At 48.7% G+C, this 22,584-nt stretch overlaps 1 protein-coding gene across 2 annotated transcripts in view; it reads right to left on the bottom strand.

Annotated features, from left to right (window-relative positions):
• The window catches only part of LOC121271150 (collagen alpha-1(XI) chain-like), a 318,218-nt gene that overhangs the window by 172,778 nt on the left and 122,856 nt on the right, over positions 1–22,584 (bottom strand). For both annotated transcript variants that reach the window (XM_041176909.1, XM_041176910.1), the window contains 9 exons: positions 21,839–21,895; positions 19,740–19,793; positions 18,867–18,920; positions 15,770–15,823; positions 13,256–13,309; positions 8,606–8,659; positions 8,071–8,115; positions 7,938–7,991; positions 1,026–1,070 (listed from right to left, as the gene is read on the bottom strand). In XM_041176909.1, the coding sequence (XP_041032843.1) occupies positions 1,026–1,070; positions 7,938–7,991; positions 8,071–8,115; positions 8,606–8,659; positions 13,256–13,309; positions 15,770–15,823; positions 18,867–18,920; positions 19,740–19,793; positions 21,839–21,895 (471 nt within the window). The remainder of the gene's footprint in view (positions 1–1,025; positions 1,071–7,937; positions 7,992–8,070; positions 8,116–8,605; positions 8,660–13,255; positions 13,310–15,769; positions 15,824–18,866; positions 18,921–19,739; positions 19,794–21,838; positions 21,896–22,584) is intronic.

Raw genomic sequence — 22,584 nt, forward strand, 5'->3', positions numbered from 1 at the left:
TGTGCTCCATTTGAGTTTCCTTCTATCACCCTTCCCTAATCCTATCAACATAACCTTCTATTCCTCTCTCTCTCTCTCTCTCATACGTTTATCTGGCTTCCCTTTAACTGCATCTATACTACTCACCTCATTCTATCCACTGGCTAAAGAAGTTTCTCCTGGATTTTCTACTGAATTTGTGGACTGTTTTTCAAATCCCTCCATGGGTTCATCCCTGTAAACTTACAACCCTCCAAGATATGGGTGTGGACGTTGTTGAACTGAATGGCTTGCCAGGCTATTTCAGACAGCAGTTATGTCAGACCAGGTAAGGACAGCAAATTTCCTTCTCTAAGGGGACATTAGTGAACCAGATGGGGTTTGTAGGACAATCGATGATAATTTCTTGGCCACCATTACTGAGATCAGCTTTCAATTCCAGATTTTTTTTTAAATTAATTTAAACTCCACCAGCTGCCATGGTGGGATTTGAACTCAGAACATTAGCTTGGGCTTCTGGATGACCAGTCCAGTGATATTACCACTACTACACCACCATCTTCCCCTAGGTCTCTTCCTTGCTCTAATTCTGGCCTCTGGCACATTCCCAAATTTAATTGCCACACTACTGGTGACATGCCTTCAGCTGCCTGGACCCTAAGCCCTGAAATTTCCTCCCTAGAACTTACCCCTTTGGCCAAGGTTTTGGTTATTGTCCTACATTCTCCTCATGACTTGATGTCCAATTCAAGCTTGAAATGCTTCTGTGAAGCACCTTGGGAGGTTTTACTGCATTACAGGCATTATCGAAATGTAAGTCGTTGTTGTTAGATTTATTAGTGAATATCTTATATTTATGAATCCTCCACTACAAGCGGAAGCATTTTCTCTAACTCCGCGATATCAAACCCTCCTCGAGGGCCTCTAAATCAGGTGTCTATATGCAGCCTTCTTTTTTCTAGTGAATAGGGGCCACTTTTTAATGCTCCTTTCCCCCGCCTGGATAACTAAAAATAATCCAAGTCAGACTTAAAATAACACTTTACCAAGTTTCCCTTGTGACCGTGGTGACCATCAGTACCTCCGATTCCCTGAAACAACATAGAATAAATTAATGCAGCCTCATACCTTGCTTTCCAAAAACTTGATACCATTTTGCATCATTCACGCAGGCAGAAATCTGCAATTCAGCGGGGATTATAAGAGAACAAAACCTTGGAACCATCTCTTAGACCGTCATTTCCTGATAGCGAGACAAAAGCAAAGCACTGCAGATGCTGGAAATCTGAAATAAAAGCAGGGAATGCTGGAAAAACTTAGCAGGCCTGGCAGCCTCTGTGGGGGGAGAGAGAAAGAGAGTTAGCGTGTCGGAGCTCTGAAGGGTCACACGGACTCAAAAAGTTAACTCTGTTGCTCCCTCCACAGATGCTGCCAGGCCTGCTGAGTTTTTCTAGCATTTTCCGTTTCTATTTCCTAACCAGCACACTGTTAAAATTGCTTCTTAGAAAGTCTTTGGGTCAAGTTTCAATGATGGGTCAGCAGACTTTTCCTTCAAAGCTTCATGACTTACCTACATTACAACAGTGACTACACTTCACAAAGTGCTTGACTGGGACATTCTGAGGTCATGGTAGGAGCTATACAAGTACAAGTCTTTCTTTCTATTCCCATCCTAGATCCCAGTCTTCATCTTGTATCTTTTTCACAGGCTGAGGGGGATCAGAAAGGTTTGTTAGACCAGCCCACCCTCCCTCATATTCGCAAGGGTTCCATGTGTCTAGAACGGATACATTAGCAACAGCTCGCCTTTATTCAAAGAGTGATCAACAACTGGGGTAAGATAGGCAATAAAGGTTGGAATGTTCTAGATGTATTTGGATACTCCAGTTGGAAGAAAACATGAAGGAAACTACTGCTGGAAATGCTGGTGAAGGGTTGTAGATGTAGAAACTTTAGTTCTACCTTTCTCTCTTCATAGGGTCTGCCCAACCCACTGAGTATTTCCACAATTTCCTGGTTCTATTTACTTTTGCCGCAAAGTAATTTTAAAGAATGTTTTTGATTAATTTTCCCACATTCCCTGAAACAACATGGAATAAATTAATGCAGCCTCATCTCTTACTTTCCAAAAGCTTGACACTGTTTTACATTGGTCACACAGGCAGAAAACTCAAATCATCTATCTACAATTCAGTGGCGATTGCAAGAGAACAAAACCTTTGAACCATCTCTTAGGCCATCGTTTCCTAATAGTTCCTAACCAATGATGTGGAAAATGAGAGCTATTCTTCTTAAAAGCATTGGGTGCCCGCATGAGTTTTAAAGGGTGAGGTAGGACTAACTGAAGTTGTTAACTTCTCTGGCTCAGTGAGGGACACACATTGTGTTGGAACAGTCTTCTGATACTGTGAAAGAGATACAAGTTAAAGACTGGAATCTAGGCTGGGGGAGAGGAAAGCTCATTATAGGGAGTGCTGTGAGTAACTGCAGAAAAGGCAGAGAAACTGCATGTTTAATGTCAAGTGGGACAACACATCTTTGTGGGGAAATACTCTTTATTTTGTAACATCACATAAAGGCAAGCTGAACTGACTGGACTAAGTGAATTGGATCTTAATTGTTGCTCTGTACATTCATCGTACCGCGAAATAAAGCAGTTTGTGACTAAAGCATTAAGCCATTTAGTGTTAATTCAGTCCACCGTCAGAAATATTGAAGAATCATGCAGGGTGAAGGTAAGACACTCAGATAGTAAGATTCCCAGTTCATATCTGTGTAAACATCCCTGGATTATACTATTGTCAAAAATAGATATTGCAAAGCAAGAGTTAAATCTCGTGAGAGGCCGGCTTACTTTACTGCACACCACTGGGTAGACGTATCTATGGGACACCTGGAACTTGTGTTGAGGAGATTTTGGGTACATGAGGGACTTATTTTGAAGAGCTGGTTGGGTTTTTATTACATGTTGACTCATGGATCTACATGGCTGACTTGCTCTCCCAGCTGAAGGAGGCTATACAGAACCTTTCATTGCCATCCAGTACTTGATGAATGTTTAGTCCAAGGATAAACAACATCAACTGAACTGTCACTAGCGTTGTCTCTGCTCACAACAAGGCTGAATCCACAGTCAACAATTACTCAGATTTCTCCACGAGTTTGGTACAGTTGACTTTAGATGAATATAAACACAATCCAAGTAAGGGATCTCTCTATATCAAGCCTTCCACCCTCTGACTCACAATATGTAAAGTTCACAATCCTAACTTAATTGCAAAAGATCTGACCCCAAGGATATAACGTTACCCAATTATCCAGTTTACAACACTCCTAAAGAAAATGGCACAAGTTTCAAGGCTTTCGTCTGGGAATTAAATATAACTGTCACACACTTTAATAAAGATGGGATTGCTGAGTAAAGGTCTTGTGCCAGAAAGGCTTACAACTGGTACTTTAATTAGTCGGATAATAAAGTTTCAGCTTCAAAGGCCCACTCATTCATGTCTTTCTCGGTTAAAGGCTTTGATTGTCAAAGTTAACCACTGCACGAACTACCATTAAACCCATCATAAGCTGCTGCTGATATTATAACCGTGCAGCTTATTCCGGTATCTACTTTAAATGAACATTGCCAGTTCTTAGTTCAGCCCAAGGGCATGGAGTAACTTACCAGCACAACTGTCATCCACAGGAGTTGGAATTCAGCCGTGACTGATGGGTTGAAAGTTAGAACCGCATCAAGGAAAAAAGGTTTCCAACAAAGTCAAGTGGATTTGATTCTCCACTGCAGCAGGCACTCAGGACTAGTTGCTGAACTATCATCCTGGCACAGGATGGTATGGATGACTGGAGCGGGAACATCAGGCAGCTGCAGTCAGGGGATCTCTTTTTTGACTCTTTAAAGGTGCGTGGGAGTCGCTGGCTAGGCAAGCGTTTATTGCCCATACCTAATTGCCCTTGAGAAGCTGGTGGTGAGCTGCCTTCTTGAGCCGCTGCAGTCCATGTGGTGTAGGTACACCCACAGTGCTGTTAGGGAGGGAGTTCCAGGATTTTGACCCAGTGACAGTGAAGGAACAGCGATATATTTCCAAGTCAGGATGGTGAGTGGTTTGGAGGAGAACTTCCAGGTGGTGGTGTTCCCATCTATCTGCTGTCCTTGTCCTTCTAGATGGTGGTGCTTGTGAGTTTGGAAGGTGCTGTTGAAGAGGTGTTGCTGAGTTCCTGTAGTGTATCTTGTAGATGGTACACACTGCTGCCACTGTGCGTCAGTGGTGGAGGGAGTGAATGTTTGTGGGTGGGGTGCCAATCAAGTGGGCTGCTTTGTCCTGGATGGTGTTGAGCTTCTTGAGTGTTGTGGGAGCTGCACTCATCCAGGCAAGTGGGGAGTATTCCATCACACTCCTGACTTGTGCCTTGTAGATGGTGGACAGGCTTTGGGGAGTCAGGTGGTAAGTTACTTGCTACACGATTCCTAGCCTCTGACATGTTCCTGCAGCCACAGTATTTGTATGGCTAGTCCAGTTCAGTTTCTGGTCAATGGTAACCCCCCAGTGGGGGATTCAAGTGATGGTAATGCCATTGAACATCAAGGGAAGATGGTTAGATTCTCTCTTGTTGGAGATGGTATTCAAGCAATTAAGAAGGCAAATGCTATGTTGGCCTTTACTGAAAGAGGATTTGAGTATAGGAGCAGATGTCTTACTGCAATTATATAGGGCCTTGGACGGGCCACACCTGGTGTGCAGTTCTGGTCTCTTTACCTAAGGAGGATATACTTTCCATAGAGGGAACGCAATGATAGTTCCACCAAACTAATTCCAAGATGCAGGGATTGTCCTTTGTGAAAAGAGGCCTTCATTCTCTGGAGTTTAGAAGAATGAGAGGAGATCTCATTCAAACATGCAAAATTCTTACAGGGCTCGACAGGGTAGATAGAGGAAGGATGTTTCCCCTGGCTGGTAGAGAATAGGAGGGGGGGGGGTGTCTCAAACCAGGGGACTGTCTTAGAATAAGGGGAAGATCATTTAGGAATGAGATGAGGAGGAATCTCTTCACTCAGAGTATGGCGAATCTGACTGACTGCTGCTGAGACGATATTGCGCATTGAAAATGGTAGAGAAAGCATCAACAATCAGGGCTGACAGCCACACATCGATCCAAGAGCTGTGTGCGTTGGACATCGACAGGATGTGAATGGGTGAGAGGGATAGAACATGGGCAGTAGAGATTAGAATGAACTAAAGTTTTGGTGGGGGGGTAGGGAATGAGAAGCCAGCCAAGAGAGCATTGGAATAGTCGATCTGCAGGTAATAAAGGGAGCTGGTGACTGCTGCTTGGTGTGGGTGTGGAGGAGATGGACAATGTTAGAAAGGTCTTTGTGATGGAGCGGACAAGGGACTGGAAACTCAGCTCAGGGTCAAATAGGATGCCAAGGCTCTTGTGATGAGGGCATTTACTGCCCATCCAGAGTGTTGCCCTGTACTTAATGTGCATTAGGAGTCACGAACAGACCAAATAGAGATGCCAGGTTCCGTTCCCTGAACAATATGAATGAACCAGTTCATGTGTGATGCATTGGGATTCCACACAATGACAATGACTGGGAAGAGGATTCAGTCTCTACCATGGGAGTGTTTTGATGGATGGTGTAGAGTGAGGCTGATACAACCTGAAGGCTGCAGCGGTAAAGAGGAAGAACTCCCTATTTTAAAAAATTATTAGTTTGTGGGGTGTGGCATCACTGGCCAGCATTTATTGTCCTTGTTCAGAGGGTTAAGAGTCAACTGCAAGTCACATGTAGGCCAGACCAGGTAAGGATGACAGATTTCCTTCCCTAAAGGACATTAGTGAACCAGGTGGGTTTTTACAACAATCGGCAATTAGACTTTTAATTCCCGATTTTTATTGAATGCAAATTCCACCATCTGCCATGGCAGGATTCGAACCCGGGTCCCCAGAGCATTACCCTGGGTCTCTGAAATACCAGTCCAGTGACAATACCTCACTACACCACCACCTCCCTCACAGAATTCCCCAAAACGGGAACAAAGGAAAGGAGCTTCCCTTTATTGGAATTCTGTGCATTGGCACGTGTTGCTGGAACACACTCGATTTATTAATAGGGATGAATCATTGTTGAAGCTGAGCCTCCAAGACCATTCCACAGCTGCACAGTGAAGGAGGAACCTGGCTTTCTGTCAAGCCTCCACGCTTACTCTGAAGAACCAGAGTGTTAGCCAAGCAAATGGATTTCCTACGAGGGGCACGGACTGTTACCAGAGACACACGTGTGCATGTACATGTGTGTGTGAGAACGGACAAGGCCGGCATTTTGGCTCTGGAACTGGCTGGAATTCACAGCTGAATTTACTGTAACAATCCATGAGAGTGAGGCATCTGGTCCAATACAATGAAATAAACCCACACAATTAACACCAGATCAGCTAATCCTTTGGTCAGGCCTTGGGAACTGTAAAATTTCCCAAGTGCTTCTTGACTGTGCTTTCCCAGTCCGAGAGGTGATGGGGGAGGGGATTCCTCTTGAGAGGAAAGTGATGAATCATCAATGTGTGTAGGAAGAAGCAAGGACACTGTTTCTACTCTTTGTATTTTCTCAATCTCCAGCAGCTCCTAATCCTCAAAAGGGAACACTTATTCACAGTAAAGCTGTTCTCCTTAGAGGAGAGAAGGCTGACTGGAGATTTGATAGAAGGGTCCAGATCGAGTAAATAAAGAGAAACTGTTGCTAATGGCTGAATGGTCAATAACCAGGGGTTGTAAATTAGAGGTGATTGACATAGGGGTGGCCTGAAAGAGTATAACTCTTCTGCCACCACTTACACCACACCTCAACCTGCAAGCGAGCTCCTTGTTCCTGGCTGCTATTTGGCACTGTAGACCTTTTTTTTTGCGTGTACGGTTGGCTAGCTGACCAGATGTGAGGCAACTCTTTGTTCCACAGCTCAAGGTACCTGGACATGCAGTGAAAATTGTGGAATTGAAAACAAAATGGTACTTGGCTGGGGTGTGGGCCGGGGGTTGGGGGTAATATCTATTGGAACAGAGGCTACCATGGGAAGTGCTTTGGTCATTTCGATCCTGATCTTACATCACGTAATGCTCATCCGAAATTGGTGTTTCCTCCACTTGTGTAACACTCAAGTTGAACTTCTCGCTGGCGTGTCGATGTGTCCAATGTCAGATCCGGATTAATCACCCTTCACCCAGCCACCTCTTTGATGTGACGAAAAGGTTCTTTGTAGAATGAGCAATTAAACTGTTTAAAAATTCTTTCATGGGATGTGGCGTTGGGAACACGGCCAGTGTTTGTTGCCCTTTGGTGTCGTGGTAAATGAGACATTTGGAATGCACTGGTAGGATGGTGGATACAGATTCAATCATAGACTTTTAATAGGGAATTGGATAAATAGCTGGCAGAGAAAATCATTGTAGGAAAAAGTGGAAAGAGCGGTGGGGGGGTGGTGCAGGACTAACTCTTCGAAAGAGCTAGCAGAAACTCAATGGGCCCAATTGCCTCCCTTCTATGTTGTGCTATTCTGTCTTCCTACGCACATGCTACTTCCATATACCTTCTGTTTTCAGTGGCAAGTTTTGTCACCTATTTTCCCTACTCCCTGTTTGGACTTGGTGTATACCAATCCACAAGTCCACAACAAAGATGAGCACATGACCAGAGCTCTGAACCACAGCTAGTAGCCCACTCTTGGCGGTAGGGGCTGGTGCTGAGGGGACTATTTGCTTTGCATGGAGAGTCTCCTTCTCTTGCTGAGATCAAGGAGCCTTTGGGACTGACTCTCATCCAAGGGTGTGCCCTGATCTGAAGGCAGTCGCTACCCCTGGGTCACTCTTACTTCCTGAGCAGTCTTTTGCGGATCCCCTGCCAACAGTCATGGGCTGGGCCAAATAAGCAATGATCCATGAACCAATGCACATACCTGCAGTCCAGGGGGTCCAATATGTCCTCTTGGGCCTGGCAACCCACGCGGACCCTAAAAAAGAAGGCACATAATTAACATCCAGTTTAGAATGAGCACAATCCATGAGTCAATGATAAAGAGCCTTACTCACTGGTTCACCAGGCAACCCTCTAGGTCCTACAGCTCCATCACCTCCCTGCAAAGGAAGAGAGAGTGGGGGGGAAGAAATCAGTAATATTCCGAGTCAAACACTCACAGTAAATGTTTTGCTGCCATTTGCCAATTCCTCTGTATGGTTTCAGTTATATCTGCTGAACAGGAATCGATCTTTTAAGAATCATTTCCAGCAGAGTAAACTCTGAACACAGAGCAGGGCCGGAAATAGGACGTGACCTTACTCAGGTTACAGGGACCAACTTAATCCACTCTTCATGTTAAAGGGGCCCAGGAGAGGAGACTCCTTCAGACAGCAGGGAGATGATAATGGCTTCAGCATGGTGCTCAAATCCCATTCAAAGAACCAATATCCCCAGTGCCGAGATAGACGGCAGATATATATCGTGCACGGTTACCTTTGAAGGCAGGAACAGGAGGAGGCCATTCAGCCCCTCAAGACTGTTCCACCATTCAAGCAGATCACGGTTTTACAGAATAGGAGAACAACTGAGGTTTAATGCCACACTTACCCTGACGCCACTCTCTCCTGAAGGGCCAAGTGGTCCTTTTGGACCGTAATTACCCTGGAAAAGAAAGGGCTGAATGTAACGCAAGCACTATTCATGATGCTTAAGGTCTATCTTACTTAAGAGCTCTAACTCATAAGAGCCGCACTCACTTTAAGGCACCACCTCAATCTGAGAAGTGAGGTAAGGTTTACTCTCGTTCCCCTCCCCCACCCCCACCCCCACCCCCCACCGCCCCACACCCCTCAACCCCCAATCCCTTCACAACGGAAGCGGCACGCCCACCAATTCAATCCTCCGGCCAATTATCCGCTCCCTGGATCGCCTTCCAATTAGGGACGGTGGAGGGGGTGTGGCCTGAGGGGGATGGGAGGTCGATTCGGCACTCCCCATGGGAAAGGCGCACCGCGGCCTCCACCTCAGTAAGAATGCCGCTGAGGGGAACGCAGTCGGTGAGGGAGGGAGGCCTTGGAGGCAGGAGAGGCTGCTATTCCCCCTCTCCCCCACCCCCACCCCCCACACCATCAGTCTCTACGAGCTCCTTGTGCAACGCCAAGCCCCCACAAGCCAAGACAACCCAGCCTGGCCTTTAAAGGTTAGGGAGCCTTGAACTCTCACCCTGCCCTGACCTCCCACTGTGTATAAGCTGCCTCCTCGGAGGTGCCAAGGGCGTCGGCCCTGCGCAGGGGGCCTGAGCAACACTGGGGAAAATTGCAAAGATGGCGGAGGACGGCGGTCAATTGACCGGTTTATCCAGCTCAGGCGGCAGATCAGCCCGTCCCCGGGAGAAGCGGCCAGAGGTGGGGAAGCCGGTCCAGGCACGTTTTCTTTCTCCACCAGTGTTGGCTGCGTTTGCTCGTAGACAAGGTGGCAACACCCAACGGTGCCAAGGTGAACATTTTAGTGCCACCATAAAACAACAAAGCAACGCAATTAGACAAGATGGCCGCACCCAGGAGGCGCACCCCCCCCACTCCCCACCCCGGACTCCCAGCCACCAGAGGGCAAAAAAACACCTATCGTGACGCTCTACATTTGTTCGCCCACCCTCCCCGACTCTAAGGGTCTGGTAAAATTACCCCCCACCACCACCCCCACCCCCACCCCCCCACCACCCCCGTCAATTCTGCTTCTCTCTCCGCAGATGCCGAGGACCTGCTGAGGGTTCCTGGCGTTTTCTGCGGTCACTTTGGCCGAAATCCCCGTCCGGTTCACACCATGAACGTTCGCCGATCTGCCTCACCCCACCACCCCCCCCAACCAAAACCTTGTACCGTATCTCCCACACAGGAACCGCATCGCAGCCGTTTTTAAAACCACCCAGTCAATTATTTTCTTTTTACTTTGGCTGGTACCTCACCACCTCAGCGAGACAGACGAAGAACCATTGTGACTGAAAACTAATATTTAACTGGGCCTTGGGGCAAGAACGTAAAACACAAAAAAAAAAGAAAATCAAATTAAAAATAAAAGCTGAAGAGGAAGGATTGTAGCAGAGTAGGTTCAGTCAATAATTTATTACATCCAATTTAAGTAGAGGTTCTGACAGCTTTAATTGCTGTTGTTCAGGACCATTTTCTGCTGCTCTCCAAACTCCTACATCATAATGCTGGCCCCTTCTTCACTTTCACAAGTGGAAAGAAATGAAAAGATTTCTTGTTTATATTGACCCTTTCATGACCTCAGGATGCCTCAAAGCACTTACAGCCACTGGAGCCCTTTATGGAAGTGCAGATAATCTGCTTTTTGTGATGTGCGTTGAACAATGAACGTGGGATGACAGCTCCCCCCGCCCCCCCGCCACCCCCACCTTCCCCCCCTTCCCCGCTCCTCTCTGGGTCGGGCTGCAAGACCTCGCGCACAGGCCCCGAGACAGGGCTCCGGTTTAGGATCCCCTCCGGAAGACAGCGCCCGCTACACTGCAGCGCTCCCTCGGTAGCGCACCGGGAGCATCAGCCTGGAACTTTGTGCTCAAGTCTCCGGAGTGGGACTTGGACCCGCAATCCTTTGGCGCTGAACTTTATGCTGCCGAAGGGGGTCCCCTGACCACTGGCATAAGAGGCAGAGGGGAGTCCGCCTCCTACTAACTGGCTCTCCCGCGGCCATTTAAATGGCTGTCAGGCCGTTACTGGCTTGAGGCAGGACTTCCGCCCACCCCGCCTCGGAGAGCTGCTAGCCAATCAGATGCCTGGCAGCTCTCTCTTGTCCCAGCAGCGCCACCCGGCGTTGGTGGCCACCGCCGGGACTGCAACAGTCCTGAGGAAGGCATTCGGTCATGGAGTTGGGAGCGTGAGGTGGGTTTGGGGTTTCACGGGGAGGGGGGAGGAGGGGGTGGGGTGGGTGGCACTGGGATCATCAGGGCTGGCGGGGGGAGAAGGGGAACCCGGGGAGGCGGTTGGGGGAAGTGAGAGTTACCTTAGGGGAAGGGTGGGGGGGGGGGGTGGTGGTGGGGAGCCACCAATGGGCATGGGTGGGCGAAAAGAAGGCATCTCCCCCCACCATCCTACCACCCCTCCCACCCACCCCCCCAACCTTGCCTGGCTACCAGTCCAACTGGACATTCAGCAGTAGCCTCCCCTATCGCAGGTACGGGGAGGATGCGGGAGGATGTTAAGATGCCATTCATTGGATGCCGAAGGGTGTCAAATGGCCCATGGGTGGAGGGGCACCCAACATCTCCCCTGCCACTGGGAAAATTACACTTGGGGAGGTGGTCGGGGGTGGGGGGTGGGTGGGGTACAGGCGGTGTGCAGCTAAGTGGCAGGCTTGACAAAATTGTCCTGCGCCCAATGTTTCATCACCCCCTGCCTGCCATCCTACCCCACCCCGGGGTGAGAGGGCACAGAGGGCATAAAATTCCAGCCTCAAACTCCGGGGTGAGAATGTTTCCCACTGACCCCCACCTGCAGCTTCCCAATGAAAGTGAAAGCAATAGTGACAGACACACGAGGCAAGGAGGTCGCTTACGGCTCATCGCGTGGGCAAAAGTACCCCCACCCACCCGCCACCCCACACCCCCCCCCCCCACCCCCCACCACCAGGCGTCCCTTTAACCAGGGGGACACAAACAGAGCCAGACACCCGAATTGAATAGTGGCTGGTTTCACCGAGCGCTTTTTGTCATCCGGACGGCTGGCGATTGGCGCTTGACGTCGAGGTCGACAGCTCCGGGCTGGGGGCAGTGTGGGTGGTGGTGACGCTGCCAAGGAATGGGCCTCACGGGGCAGGAGGTTCAGGGCCTGGGCGATGGTCTCGACTTGAGCGGCCGCCGTCGCAGTTGGTGCCTTCTCCGGCCCGCCCTCGAGCGGCCGAGGGCCGTCCGAATTTCCCAACGGCAAGTCGACACCCTGGGGGGTGGGGGGTCCCTGGCCTCTTGGGGCAGTCACCAGGTTGCGGGTGGCGATGCCTACAATCGACCAGGTGGCGCTCCGTCGAGAGGTGGGGCTGTCATCGGTTGGTAGGGTGCGGGGGCACGTTCCAGTGGGGGCTACGGGATTTCAGGCGGACGGGCGGGCGGGTGGGTGGGTTCTATTTTTTTTGAGGGGGAAAGTCTCAAGAAAGTCTCCTGGTCCACGCAGCAAAAACCCACTGAGGTAGGATTCCCTCAAGGCCTAGGGAGCGACTGGACGGAACCCGGGTTAATGTCGTTTCAGAAACTCGCCAGGCGAGGGGTCTCCCAAACGAGACCTAAAAACGTGAGGAGCCAATCCTGGGCTTCTGCTGCCTGAACCGGAAGGGACTGAGGGCCGAGTACTGCTGAGGGTCCCGGAGGGAGCTTAATTTATATTGGGCAGCTCTCCTTCAGCTCCGAAGCTCTCGCTGTGCTGGGAATTAGCAACGAGGGAGCAGAACGGGGTGGAGGGGGCGGGGGGGTGGGGGGGACACACGCCCACCTCGAACAAACCTGACAGCCCGGTCAAAACCCCCATAAGGTGGCGGAGCACAGTCTGAGACCAGCACACTAGGCCAAATCCAATCGAGGCAGGGAGATTACTGTGCCAAGGCAGCAATAGTCAGCTGACTGGGCAGCTTTCGTTGCCTAATGTGCATAATCAGTAGGTGTTTTACCCTTATCTCATTGGCATAACTGCAAGAGACGCAATAACTCTGGGGTGGCACATTTCTGTTGCTGATCAAGGTCCAAGAAAGCTAAGTGATTAATGACACAGTTAATCCACCATCAGCCAAGCCACAAAGCAGGGAAACGTCCCTAGTTTGATTCCCTCTCTGTGCCGAATAATCTAATCTTCCTTATGGTTAACAGCAGCATTTCTGAATTAAAACAGACATAAAATTGGATGGGCCTCCGCTTCTGATTCCTATCCAGTGAGCCTTGCTGGAAGATGTAAAGCATATCTGAAACGAGCGAGTGTGAAGTAAGGGCAACTTCCAGTTCGACTGTGATGCCCATCCTAGTCGGATGGCCTGCCGACCCCAATCATCGGCCCTCACACATCCGTGATGGCCTCTTGGGCAAGGTAAGGGGCACCAGCAAGTAGCCACACGGCAACCGTACCCCAGTGACATGGCCAGTATTCCTGCTTCCTCCTCCTGGAGGTCACCAAACCGACCCAGGAAAATGGCATGGTGGCATTCACCAGAACTGTGCCCATTTCCCCAATCAACAAAGTCAAACACCAGCCATTCTCTTACCCTGTCTCCTTTATTCCCAGGCAAGCCAGGTAAACCATCGAACCCCCGATTTCCCTATTATAAGAAAAACAACGACAAATTAACGCACAGTGTAATAACCCAGTGAATAAACACTGGGGGAGGGGGGGGCATGATGCACGTTTACATCTCAGTACAACACACAGCAGCCAACCCCCACACGACTCCCCCCCTCCCCCCATCCCTCTTCGCCCGCTGCTGTCCGCATCACCTTCTCTGCTGATAGCTCTTCCCAAGAGAGCCAGCGCAGACAGGGAGGCGGTGGTATAGTGGTATTGTCACTGGGCTGGTATTCCAGACACCCAGGGTAATGCTCTGGGGGAACCTGGGTTCAAATCCCACAACCAATTTGAATTCAATTCAATCTGGAATTAAAAGTCTGATTATGACCGTGAAGCCATTGCCGATTGTTGTGAAAACCCACCTGGTTCACTAATCCCCTTTAGGGAAGGAAATCTGCCATCCTTACCTGGTCTGGCCTACATGCGAATCCAGACCCACAACCACAATTTGGTTGGCTCTTAAAAGTGCCCTCTGAACAAGGTGGGCAATAAATGCTGGCCTAGCCAGCGACACCCACATCCCATGAAATAAAGAGATGGGTCGGGTCATTCTGCGCTCTTGACGTGTTCCAATTGCACAAGCCAAGATGTCCTGACACACACCGCTCCAGCTGGAGGGGGATGAACCACCCAATTGCCAGAACATCACTTTGCTGAGTAATCCTAACCACAAAAGAGTGTTTTTCCAAACTGCTCTTTTTAATTCGGCAATATTTAAATGAGTTTCTAACGTGGTGCAAAAAGGAATAAGAACTTTCAAGTAGAGCTAGATACATATCAATCTCAGTTTAATATTCAGTTTCGCGGGACAACTCCAGGGCATGCTCCCAGTAATTGGGCACTTTTATTGGATCAGATAATTGCACAGTCTTTACAATATTCTGCTTCCCGCTGCCTCCACACCGCGCACCACCCCCGCCCCCCCCCCCCCAACCCACGCCCGCCTTTAGTTCTGGAGTAATAAATTTCCTGCTTTACCATCTCGAGTCATGGATTGAAAACAGTGTCCACAAAATACTAAAGTCTTTATATCGCAGAAACAGACCATTCAGCTCAACTAGTCCATGCTGGCATTGATGCTCCCAGCCAGCATCCTCCTGCTGCATTAGCATACCTCCTATTCCTCTCTCCCTCATGTGTTTATCCAGATTCCCCTTGAAAACATCTACTCTATTCGCCTCAACCACTCCCTGCAGCAGCGAGCTCCACATTCTCACCACTCCCTGGGTTTCTCCTGAATCCTGAATTAGTGACTGTCTTACATTTACGCCGCTAATTTTGGTATCCCCCTCGCTAAGCCTTTCAGGATCTTAAGTAATCTCTTCAAATTTACATTGGACTGACTTAGAGGAAGGAACGAACGGCTACATGAAGCATTTGCTCTTAACTGCAACACCATGACTGATGTAGGAATGCACTCCAGGATGGTGTCACATTTCCTCACCCAGTCACTGTGCTTCAGAGACAAAGACAAAAAAAAACTGCGGATGCTGGAAATCCAAAACAAAAACAGAATTACCTGGAAAAACTCAGCAGGTCTGGCAGCATCGGCGGATTGGTTCTGTCGAAGGGTCATGAGGACTTGAAATGTCAACTCTTTTCTTCTCCGCCGATGCTGCCAGACCTGCTGAGTTTTTCCAGGTAATTCTGTTTTTGACTCTGCTTCAGAACTTACTTTGCTCTGTTCTAACAGCCTCATAAGTGGCTACATAAATGTAAGCTTTTCCTCATAATTCCCTGATTGTCCCGTTGCATGGAGTTCCTTGCCTGCCCTCTACTGACTAATACCTAGACTAATACCTACCCAGTTACTCTAAACCTCCCACTTAATTTTATAATTTTAGGCCTTCCAGCCTTCCTGAAGTTTAAGTAGCTGATGTCATAACATGATGGTTATTCAGATAAATGGTCAACAGGGATCCTGGCTCGAGGCTGTTCATACACATAGTCCCTGATTCCCTGATAGAAATGGGTTGGAGGCAAGATTGATGGAGGTAGAGGAATCTGCAGGAAATCTGAAATAAAAACAGGAAAGGAGCTAAAAAAAAATGTAGGGAAAGCCTCCAGCATCTGGCAAAAGGGAAGGCCAGTTTTACGCAGAGACCTCTTCATCAGAACTCAACCCTAAAGGAAGGTTCGTGTTTATGTAAAGTCTTCCCCGGCCACAAGTACTCCATGTCGAATGAAGTTCTGAAGCGCGGTTATTGCTGTATTGTAGAAGACAAGGCAGCGAGTATGCGCACCACAAGCTCCCACTAAAGGCAACCCGACAATGGCCAAATAATCTGCTCCTGTGATGCTGGTTGAGGGATAAACAGTGTCCAGGACACCAGGGAGAACCTGCCTGCTCTTCCAACCGCGTTACAGGATCTAAATGGGACTAGTCTCTTCCCCAGTGATAAACCACAGCCTTCTCTGGAAACAACGCACCAACCTTTACTCCTGGTTCCCCTGGTAACCCTCTGATTCCATTTACTCCAGGGCGACCCTGTTCAATAAAATAAAAAGAGAGCTGCATTCACACATCGTAAAAGTTTTACACCAGGGTTAATTGTGACCGAGGTTTGCATCCGTTGAATAAAGAATATTTGCATTTAATAGTTCCATTTCAGATCAAAACATCCTCACACACAATGGATTATCTTTACTGACCTTGGCTGCATTAGGAAATTCAGCCACCTTTTTTTGTGTCAGCAATTTTTTACACTCGTTCACGAGACATGAGCGTCACTGGCTGGGCCAGCATTTATTGCCCATCCTTAATTGCCCTTGAGAAGGCGGTGGTGAGCTGCCTTCTTGCACCGCTGCAGCCCTTGTGGTGCAAGTACACCCACAGTGCTGTTAGGGAGGGAGTTCCAGGATTTTAACCCAGCGACAGTGAAGGAACGGCCGATATATTTCCAAGTCAGGATAGTGAGTGGCTTGGAAGGGGGGACTTGCAGGCGGTGGTGTTCCCATTATGCTGTCCTTGCCCCTTTAGATATTAGAGGTCATGGGTTTGGAAGGTTGTGTCGAAGGAACATTGACCGGTTTCCTTGGTAGTGGCTGATGGAGGAGCATTGACCGGTCCTCCACGACAAGACACCCACTCTTTACTTTTGTCTAATGCTACAGCTCAAGCCTGAACCAGAGGGGCAGAATCTTAGTTTAATGCCTCACTCAAAAGGCAGATTTTCAAAGGAGACACCGACATAACATCTAAAGGGTTTTTCCCCACATTTTCCTTCCCACGCTGACTACAATATTAATCATAAAATAGGTTATTTTCCATCTTCGCCTGCAAAGTGGCCGTTTTGCCGCCACCAGAACACAGCAGTTTTAACTGGCATACAAATCTAAATTGGTTCAACATCAACTTGAATGTTAGGGAGAACTTTTTCACTTAACAGGTGCTCAATGATTGGGATAATTTCCCTGACTCAGCAGTAGAAGTAAAACCGAACAGAATTAATGTTTAAAATACAGTTGGACGCTACGATGGATAAGTTAAGAGACCAGAGGAATAGGCTTTGATGGGCCAAATTACCTTCGCTTACCCTTGACTTTTCCTGTGTTACGATGCAAGTAATTAACTTATCGCTTTGGTCCTAACTAAATCATTAAGTTTGGTCAAGTGTTATTACTAACTCCCTCGCCTACGTATTGCTAATTTATATTAGTCTACTTAACGTTCTAGGATATAAAGAATTGCTTTATGGAGCTTAAAATGAAATTGCAAGGGAAATGGTGTGGCAATGATTACTCACTATTCAAAATGAGTACTCACTATTCGAGCAAAGCTAGCTGTCCTCAACCACAAAGTTCATCAAAGATTCTGAGACTTTCACTTTGTAAACAAGTAACCATCACTCATTCACCACCCCACCCCCAGCTCAATCATGAATAAGGGCCAGACGGACAGGATAGCAGCTAATAAGTGTTTGTGAGTGTGAGACGGAGGGACGCAGAGACAAGACGAGGCGGACATAGGGAGAGATGAGGCCAACAGAGAAGAAAAGAGACAGGGAGGGGGAGGTGGTGAATGGGGCAGGTGGGAGGGTGGAAAGGGAGGGGGGGAGCAGGGCTGAAGGTGGGGGGAGCAGGGGGGAAACCGGGCCGGCAGGGCAGAGTGGAAAGGGTGAGGGTGAAAGGGGGATGGAGAGTAAGAGAAAGAGAGGAGAGAGCGGGAGGGAGCAGGAGGGAGATAGGGATGAGAATGGGGGGAAGCAGAGGGGGAATTGTGGGCAGGTTGAAGAGAGGAATGGATTAAGAATAATGAAAGAGAGAACACAAGGAAGAGAAGGAATGAGAAGCGAGAAAAAGAGAAGTAGAGCATGCGAAACAGATAAAGAGACATGATGAGCATGGTAAACAGGTGCAGCATCTACAACATCATTAGAGTGAGGTGATGCCAGCTCTTCACTGAATTCCTGATTTCGGTGTGTATCAGTGTGAGGCAGTCCAAGGCAAAGCTCGGGTGGCTTTGTACAAGAATGTACATGTTCCTTGTACACAGTCCAAGACTGCAACAAAAGATCCCAGCCAACCTTCGGGATTAGAGAGCAGGAGCTTGGACCCTTGCCAGCTCACTGCAAACCCTCAGCCAAGAATGTCATATTATATACCCTTCACTGAGGATATTCAGGAAGCCACAATCACTCAAGGCAGGTCACTGAGTGGACAGCGTCACCACACTCGCAGCTTTGAAATAACTTCTTCGAAGCGCAGGAGGTTTGTGATGGCGGTTTTGAAAGTTTGGCGATAGTATTTGTGAACATCAAGTTGACACGAGATTTAAACAGTAGATGACAGAACAGCCCTAAGATCATGGCCCCTTGAGATATGGCTTGATCAGGATAGCGAGGGTTCTGGCTGTATTGCAGGTTTTAACACTGCTACAACACAGCTTCCATTGTTTAATTGGCAAAAACACTAGAATATAATCGGTGGGGTTGGGGGGGGGGGTGCGGGTTAAAGAAAGACTGAATGCACAGAAGTGATGTGAATCTGCCCAAGAATGATTATCCAACACCAGTTGATGCAGAATATAAATTCTGATTATGAGCAGAGGCAAACTAGATAGCATTCCCACGAATTTAGAAGCTTAAGGGATGATTTGATTGAAGTTTTTAAGATATGGTAGAAGGAGAGGAAATGTCTACTGGCTGGGGAGCCTAGGGCTCGACGGGACAGAGCCTAAACATTATAGCCAGAGCTTTCCGGAATCAAATGAGGAAACACTTCTACACACAACCGGTGGTAGAATTGGGAACTCTCGTCTGTAAATGGCTGTTCTGTTTGGTCCCCATAAATGCGACTATGCTAAATCGCCTCCCTGTGGTAGCGAGTTCCACATTCTCATCACTCTCTGGATAAAGAGGTTTCTCCCAAGGAGATTGGATATGACACGGGTTGAGGGTCATTTTCAGTTTGGACCAAGCGATGAGCTGGTGATTGTGGAGCAACGATCCGTTAGAAACTCTGCCAAACCCCGCCCCCCCCACCCTTCCCCGAAAACGAACCCCGTTAATTTGAACAAAGGAGGCTCCTACCCTTCTTCCCGGCTTTCCTGTCGGCCCCATTGATCCATGGATACCTGGAGGACCCTAGAACAGAAAGAGAGACTTGCATTTATATAGCACCTTTAGCAACCTCAAGGTGTCCTCACTTAACGGTCCGTTTTGAAGCATAGTAACTGTTATAATGCAGGAAACCAATTTGCGCACAGCAAGCTCCCACAAACAGCAGTGTGATAATAACCAGATAATATGTTTTGGTGATGTTAACTGAGGGATGAATGCACACCAGGGAGAATGCCCTTGATCTCTGAACAAAGTGCCTCGGGATGTCCGCCCGAGAGGGCAGAGGGCAGAGGGCAGAGGAAGCCTCTGCTTAATGTCTCGTCCAAAAGATGGCGGCCACCGACAGTGCAGCACCCCCCTCAGCAGGTGCAGCAAAGTGTGTAAGGACTTGAACACTCCTCATCCAACTTTCCCCGTTACTATTTAACACAGGCCTTCGGGTTCTGGTTCTTTTGGTGTCTTTCAAAAGCTCTCCATTTTGAGCTGGAGATGTTTCAGTAAGGGCCGTCAGATGGTGAGGCGTGGGGGTGGGGGTGAGGGGGGTGGGGGGGGGGGGTGGTGGTGGGGGGGAGCGGAGTTATCTTGCGCCGACCCACAGTGTCTTTCAAACGTCCCTCTCCACACAGCCCTGAGTTGCGCGCGTGGAGCCAATGGTTACGTGTCGAATCACACCACACCGATAGCGCGGCTAAAGATTTGTCAGACATGGGCTGGAATTTCATGGGCCTGTCACGCTGGGAAGCTGGCTGCAAAATGCAACACCAACGTCCTAATCTCCGTTGACCTTGGCGGGACCGTAAGATCCCGCTGACCGAAAATTCCACCCATGGTTTCAGCATTTACCTGTGGGCCCATTTCACCAGCATCTCCTTTCTGACCTTCGTTACCAGGGAGACCCTGTAAAGGGAGGTGGGGGGGGGGGCGGGTGGGAAAGGAAGGTGAGAAAAGAAACATTACAATAAGTCTGGTTAAATGCCATTATTGTTCCCCCTTAACCATTCTACATACAGGTCCTCCCTTCTTCAGTGTTACACAGGCACATTAGGACTTGATGAAATTCAGTAACAATTTTCAACTGGAAATCATTTTGGGGGAAAAAAGAAACGATGGTTTGAAAGTGAACTTTCCCCGCTAATAACCTCCGACCTCGAAAGAGTAGGAAGCTGTTCCAGGCCTCTGTTCCCATCTCAAGCGTAGGGAGGCTGTAAGAATTGGCCAAAGGGCATAACAGGAAGAGAGACAGAAACAAAAGCGTTAAATCAGTTGGGCAACTCCCAGCGTCGAACCACAGACAGACAGCTGGTAGGGATCTAGCAGCCGATTAACCAACCTGCCTCTTAGCTGGTAGCCGACAGTGACTAAACTTTTCCAAGTTCCAGGAGGTGCGCCCATCCTCCATGTTGACTCTGACCCTTAGGTCATTCCCAGGCACGGACTGGAGATTCCTCACCCTCGCTTCCACGGGCCAGGATTTTTCCCTTTCGTCGGGCGGGCTCGAGTGGACAAGCCGACCGCTGCCCGCGATCGGTGGTGGGGGGGGGTGGGGGGGGGGAGCCGGACCGCACCGCGATTTCACGCCAATGAAGGCCCGCCCAGCGTGAAACGCGTGCCGTGGCGCTCAGCGCTGCCCCGGGTGGAGGTGGAGGGGAGGGCGAGAGCGCAAGTTCTCAGCCTGGGTGAGGGTCCGCGTTGGGAAAGCGGACTGAGGCAGCTCAGAGCTGCCCCAGGGAGATGAAGAGAGCTTTGGAAATTAAAAACAAAGAGTTTTAAAATGTTAAGGAACAAGTAACCTCATGTGACTCCGTAGCTTGGAATATCCGGGTACCCAAACGGGCTGAGTCCATAAAAGGGAGGGAACGTGGGAGGACCAGAAGCCCAGCTCACTCGGGGTGGATATATTGATAAATTGAGGCTGTTCTGCCTACAGTTTTACATCCGCTCTAGACCAAATATGCTCGCAAAGAGTCATTCACAAATATTTTCAGACTCTCTCACACGAGCAGGGACGCGTTAGAAATCAGTTTGAAGATTTTTAATTGTTTTTTTTTAACTGGCGGGTTCCCACCCGTGGATGAGGTTTGGCAAGAAAACCCAAAGGCCGCTTGGCCTTTTCACCCACCTCCACCTACTACAAGGCTGGATGGGCAGCAAATAATTTAATTCAGTTACATTGTCAACGGGCCTTTTTTTAATTGTTGGTGGCCGAGCTGCCGACTCCTGTGCGTGCCCGCCGAATGAAGCAATGTCATCGCGTGTCATTTTACGCTCGAGCGCCCGCCTGCTTGGCGGAAAATCCTGCCCAAGGTCCTTCAGGGGACCATTAATGAACCGTAGCCCCCTCTCCCACCCTCTCTTCACACGTACCTGGCCATTGGAAAACGTTGAGGCAAACTCACACCCCTGTAAGTTACCACAAGGCATACCAACTACAACCGAAACTACCGATTTAACTCCAATCCTTCATGATATTGAGTTACGCAGAGAGGTCCAAAGCTCGAACCTGTGGTTGGATTGGATGGGGGGGGGGGCGGTTTAGTAGGATTAGCAGTGCCACACTTGCCGTCAGCTGGTCACTATCCAAAGTCCACCACCAGAAAGTGTGTGAATGGGACATGGAGTGAAGAAGAGGTCAGGCCAATCCAACGCCCTCTCCCAATGGTCATTTAGCAGTTTGGCACTTGTCCCCTCAGGTCACACATGAAGAATGTCTTCCTGGACTCGCTCCACAAGCCACCACATTCAGGAGAGGAATTTCTTGGGAAGTCAATAAAATATTGAAAAAGCCCAAACACGTTCGCAGCTTATTACTGGAAGCAACTAAAGTGCAAAAGTGATCAATAACGCCTCCGAATCAAAGGCTCAGTTGAAACACCAGCATAATGAGACGCTGTTGATGCTGGAACCTCCCAACTGTTTTCTCACTGATCAAACCTCAGACTCACCATAGGGCCTGGTCTTCCTGTGAGGCCTACTGAACCAGATGGGCCCTTCATAGCAAGCTAGAAAGTAAACACAAGAAAGGCTGTGAGTTACAAACAAGTCAATTTAGAAAAGCCAAGGCTTAGGGCCTTTAAGATTATGAAAGGGTTTGATAGGGTAAATATAGAGATGTTTCCACTTGTGGAGAGATTAAAACTCAGCATCATAAACACAAGGAAGCCACTAATTAATCCAATAGGATATTCAGGAGAAATGTCTTACCCAGCATGTTCCACAATCTCACCACTCTCTAGCATAAGGAGTGGTTGAAATAAATAGTGTGGATGCATTGAAGGGGCAGCTGGATAAACATATGAGGGAGACAGGTATAGAACGGCATGCGGGTAGGGTGAGATGAAGTAGTGTGGGAGGAGACACACTTGGAGCATAAGCGCCAGCATTGATCAGTTGTGCCGAATGGCCTGTTTTTGTGCTCAGGTGTGTCTCTCCACAATGCTCTGGGAATGAGAACCATGTGATAGGCTTCTTCAGACAGTTGGGCTTTTTGTTGATGTGGCTGAATTTTTAGTTCTTGTCTTGAGGGTATTATTACAGATTTGACCAAACCCCCTGTATCAGTCCCTTATTTATTGGAACATTGGGAACAGGAGGCCATTCAGCCCCTTGAGCCGGTTCCGTCATTCAATTAGATCACGGCTGCCCAACCTTGGTTCTAGATCACTTAAAACATTTGTTTGCCAAAAGTCTT

Source organism: Carcharodon carcharias, chromosome 30, assembly GCF_017639515.1.
Source record: "Carcharodon carcharias isolate sCarCar2 chromosome 30, sCarCar2.pri, whole genome shotgun sequence".
NCBI lineage: Eukaryota > Metazoa > Chordata > Chondrichthyes > Lamniformes > Lamnidae > Carcharodon > Carcharodon carcharias.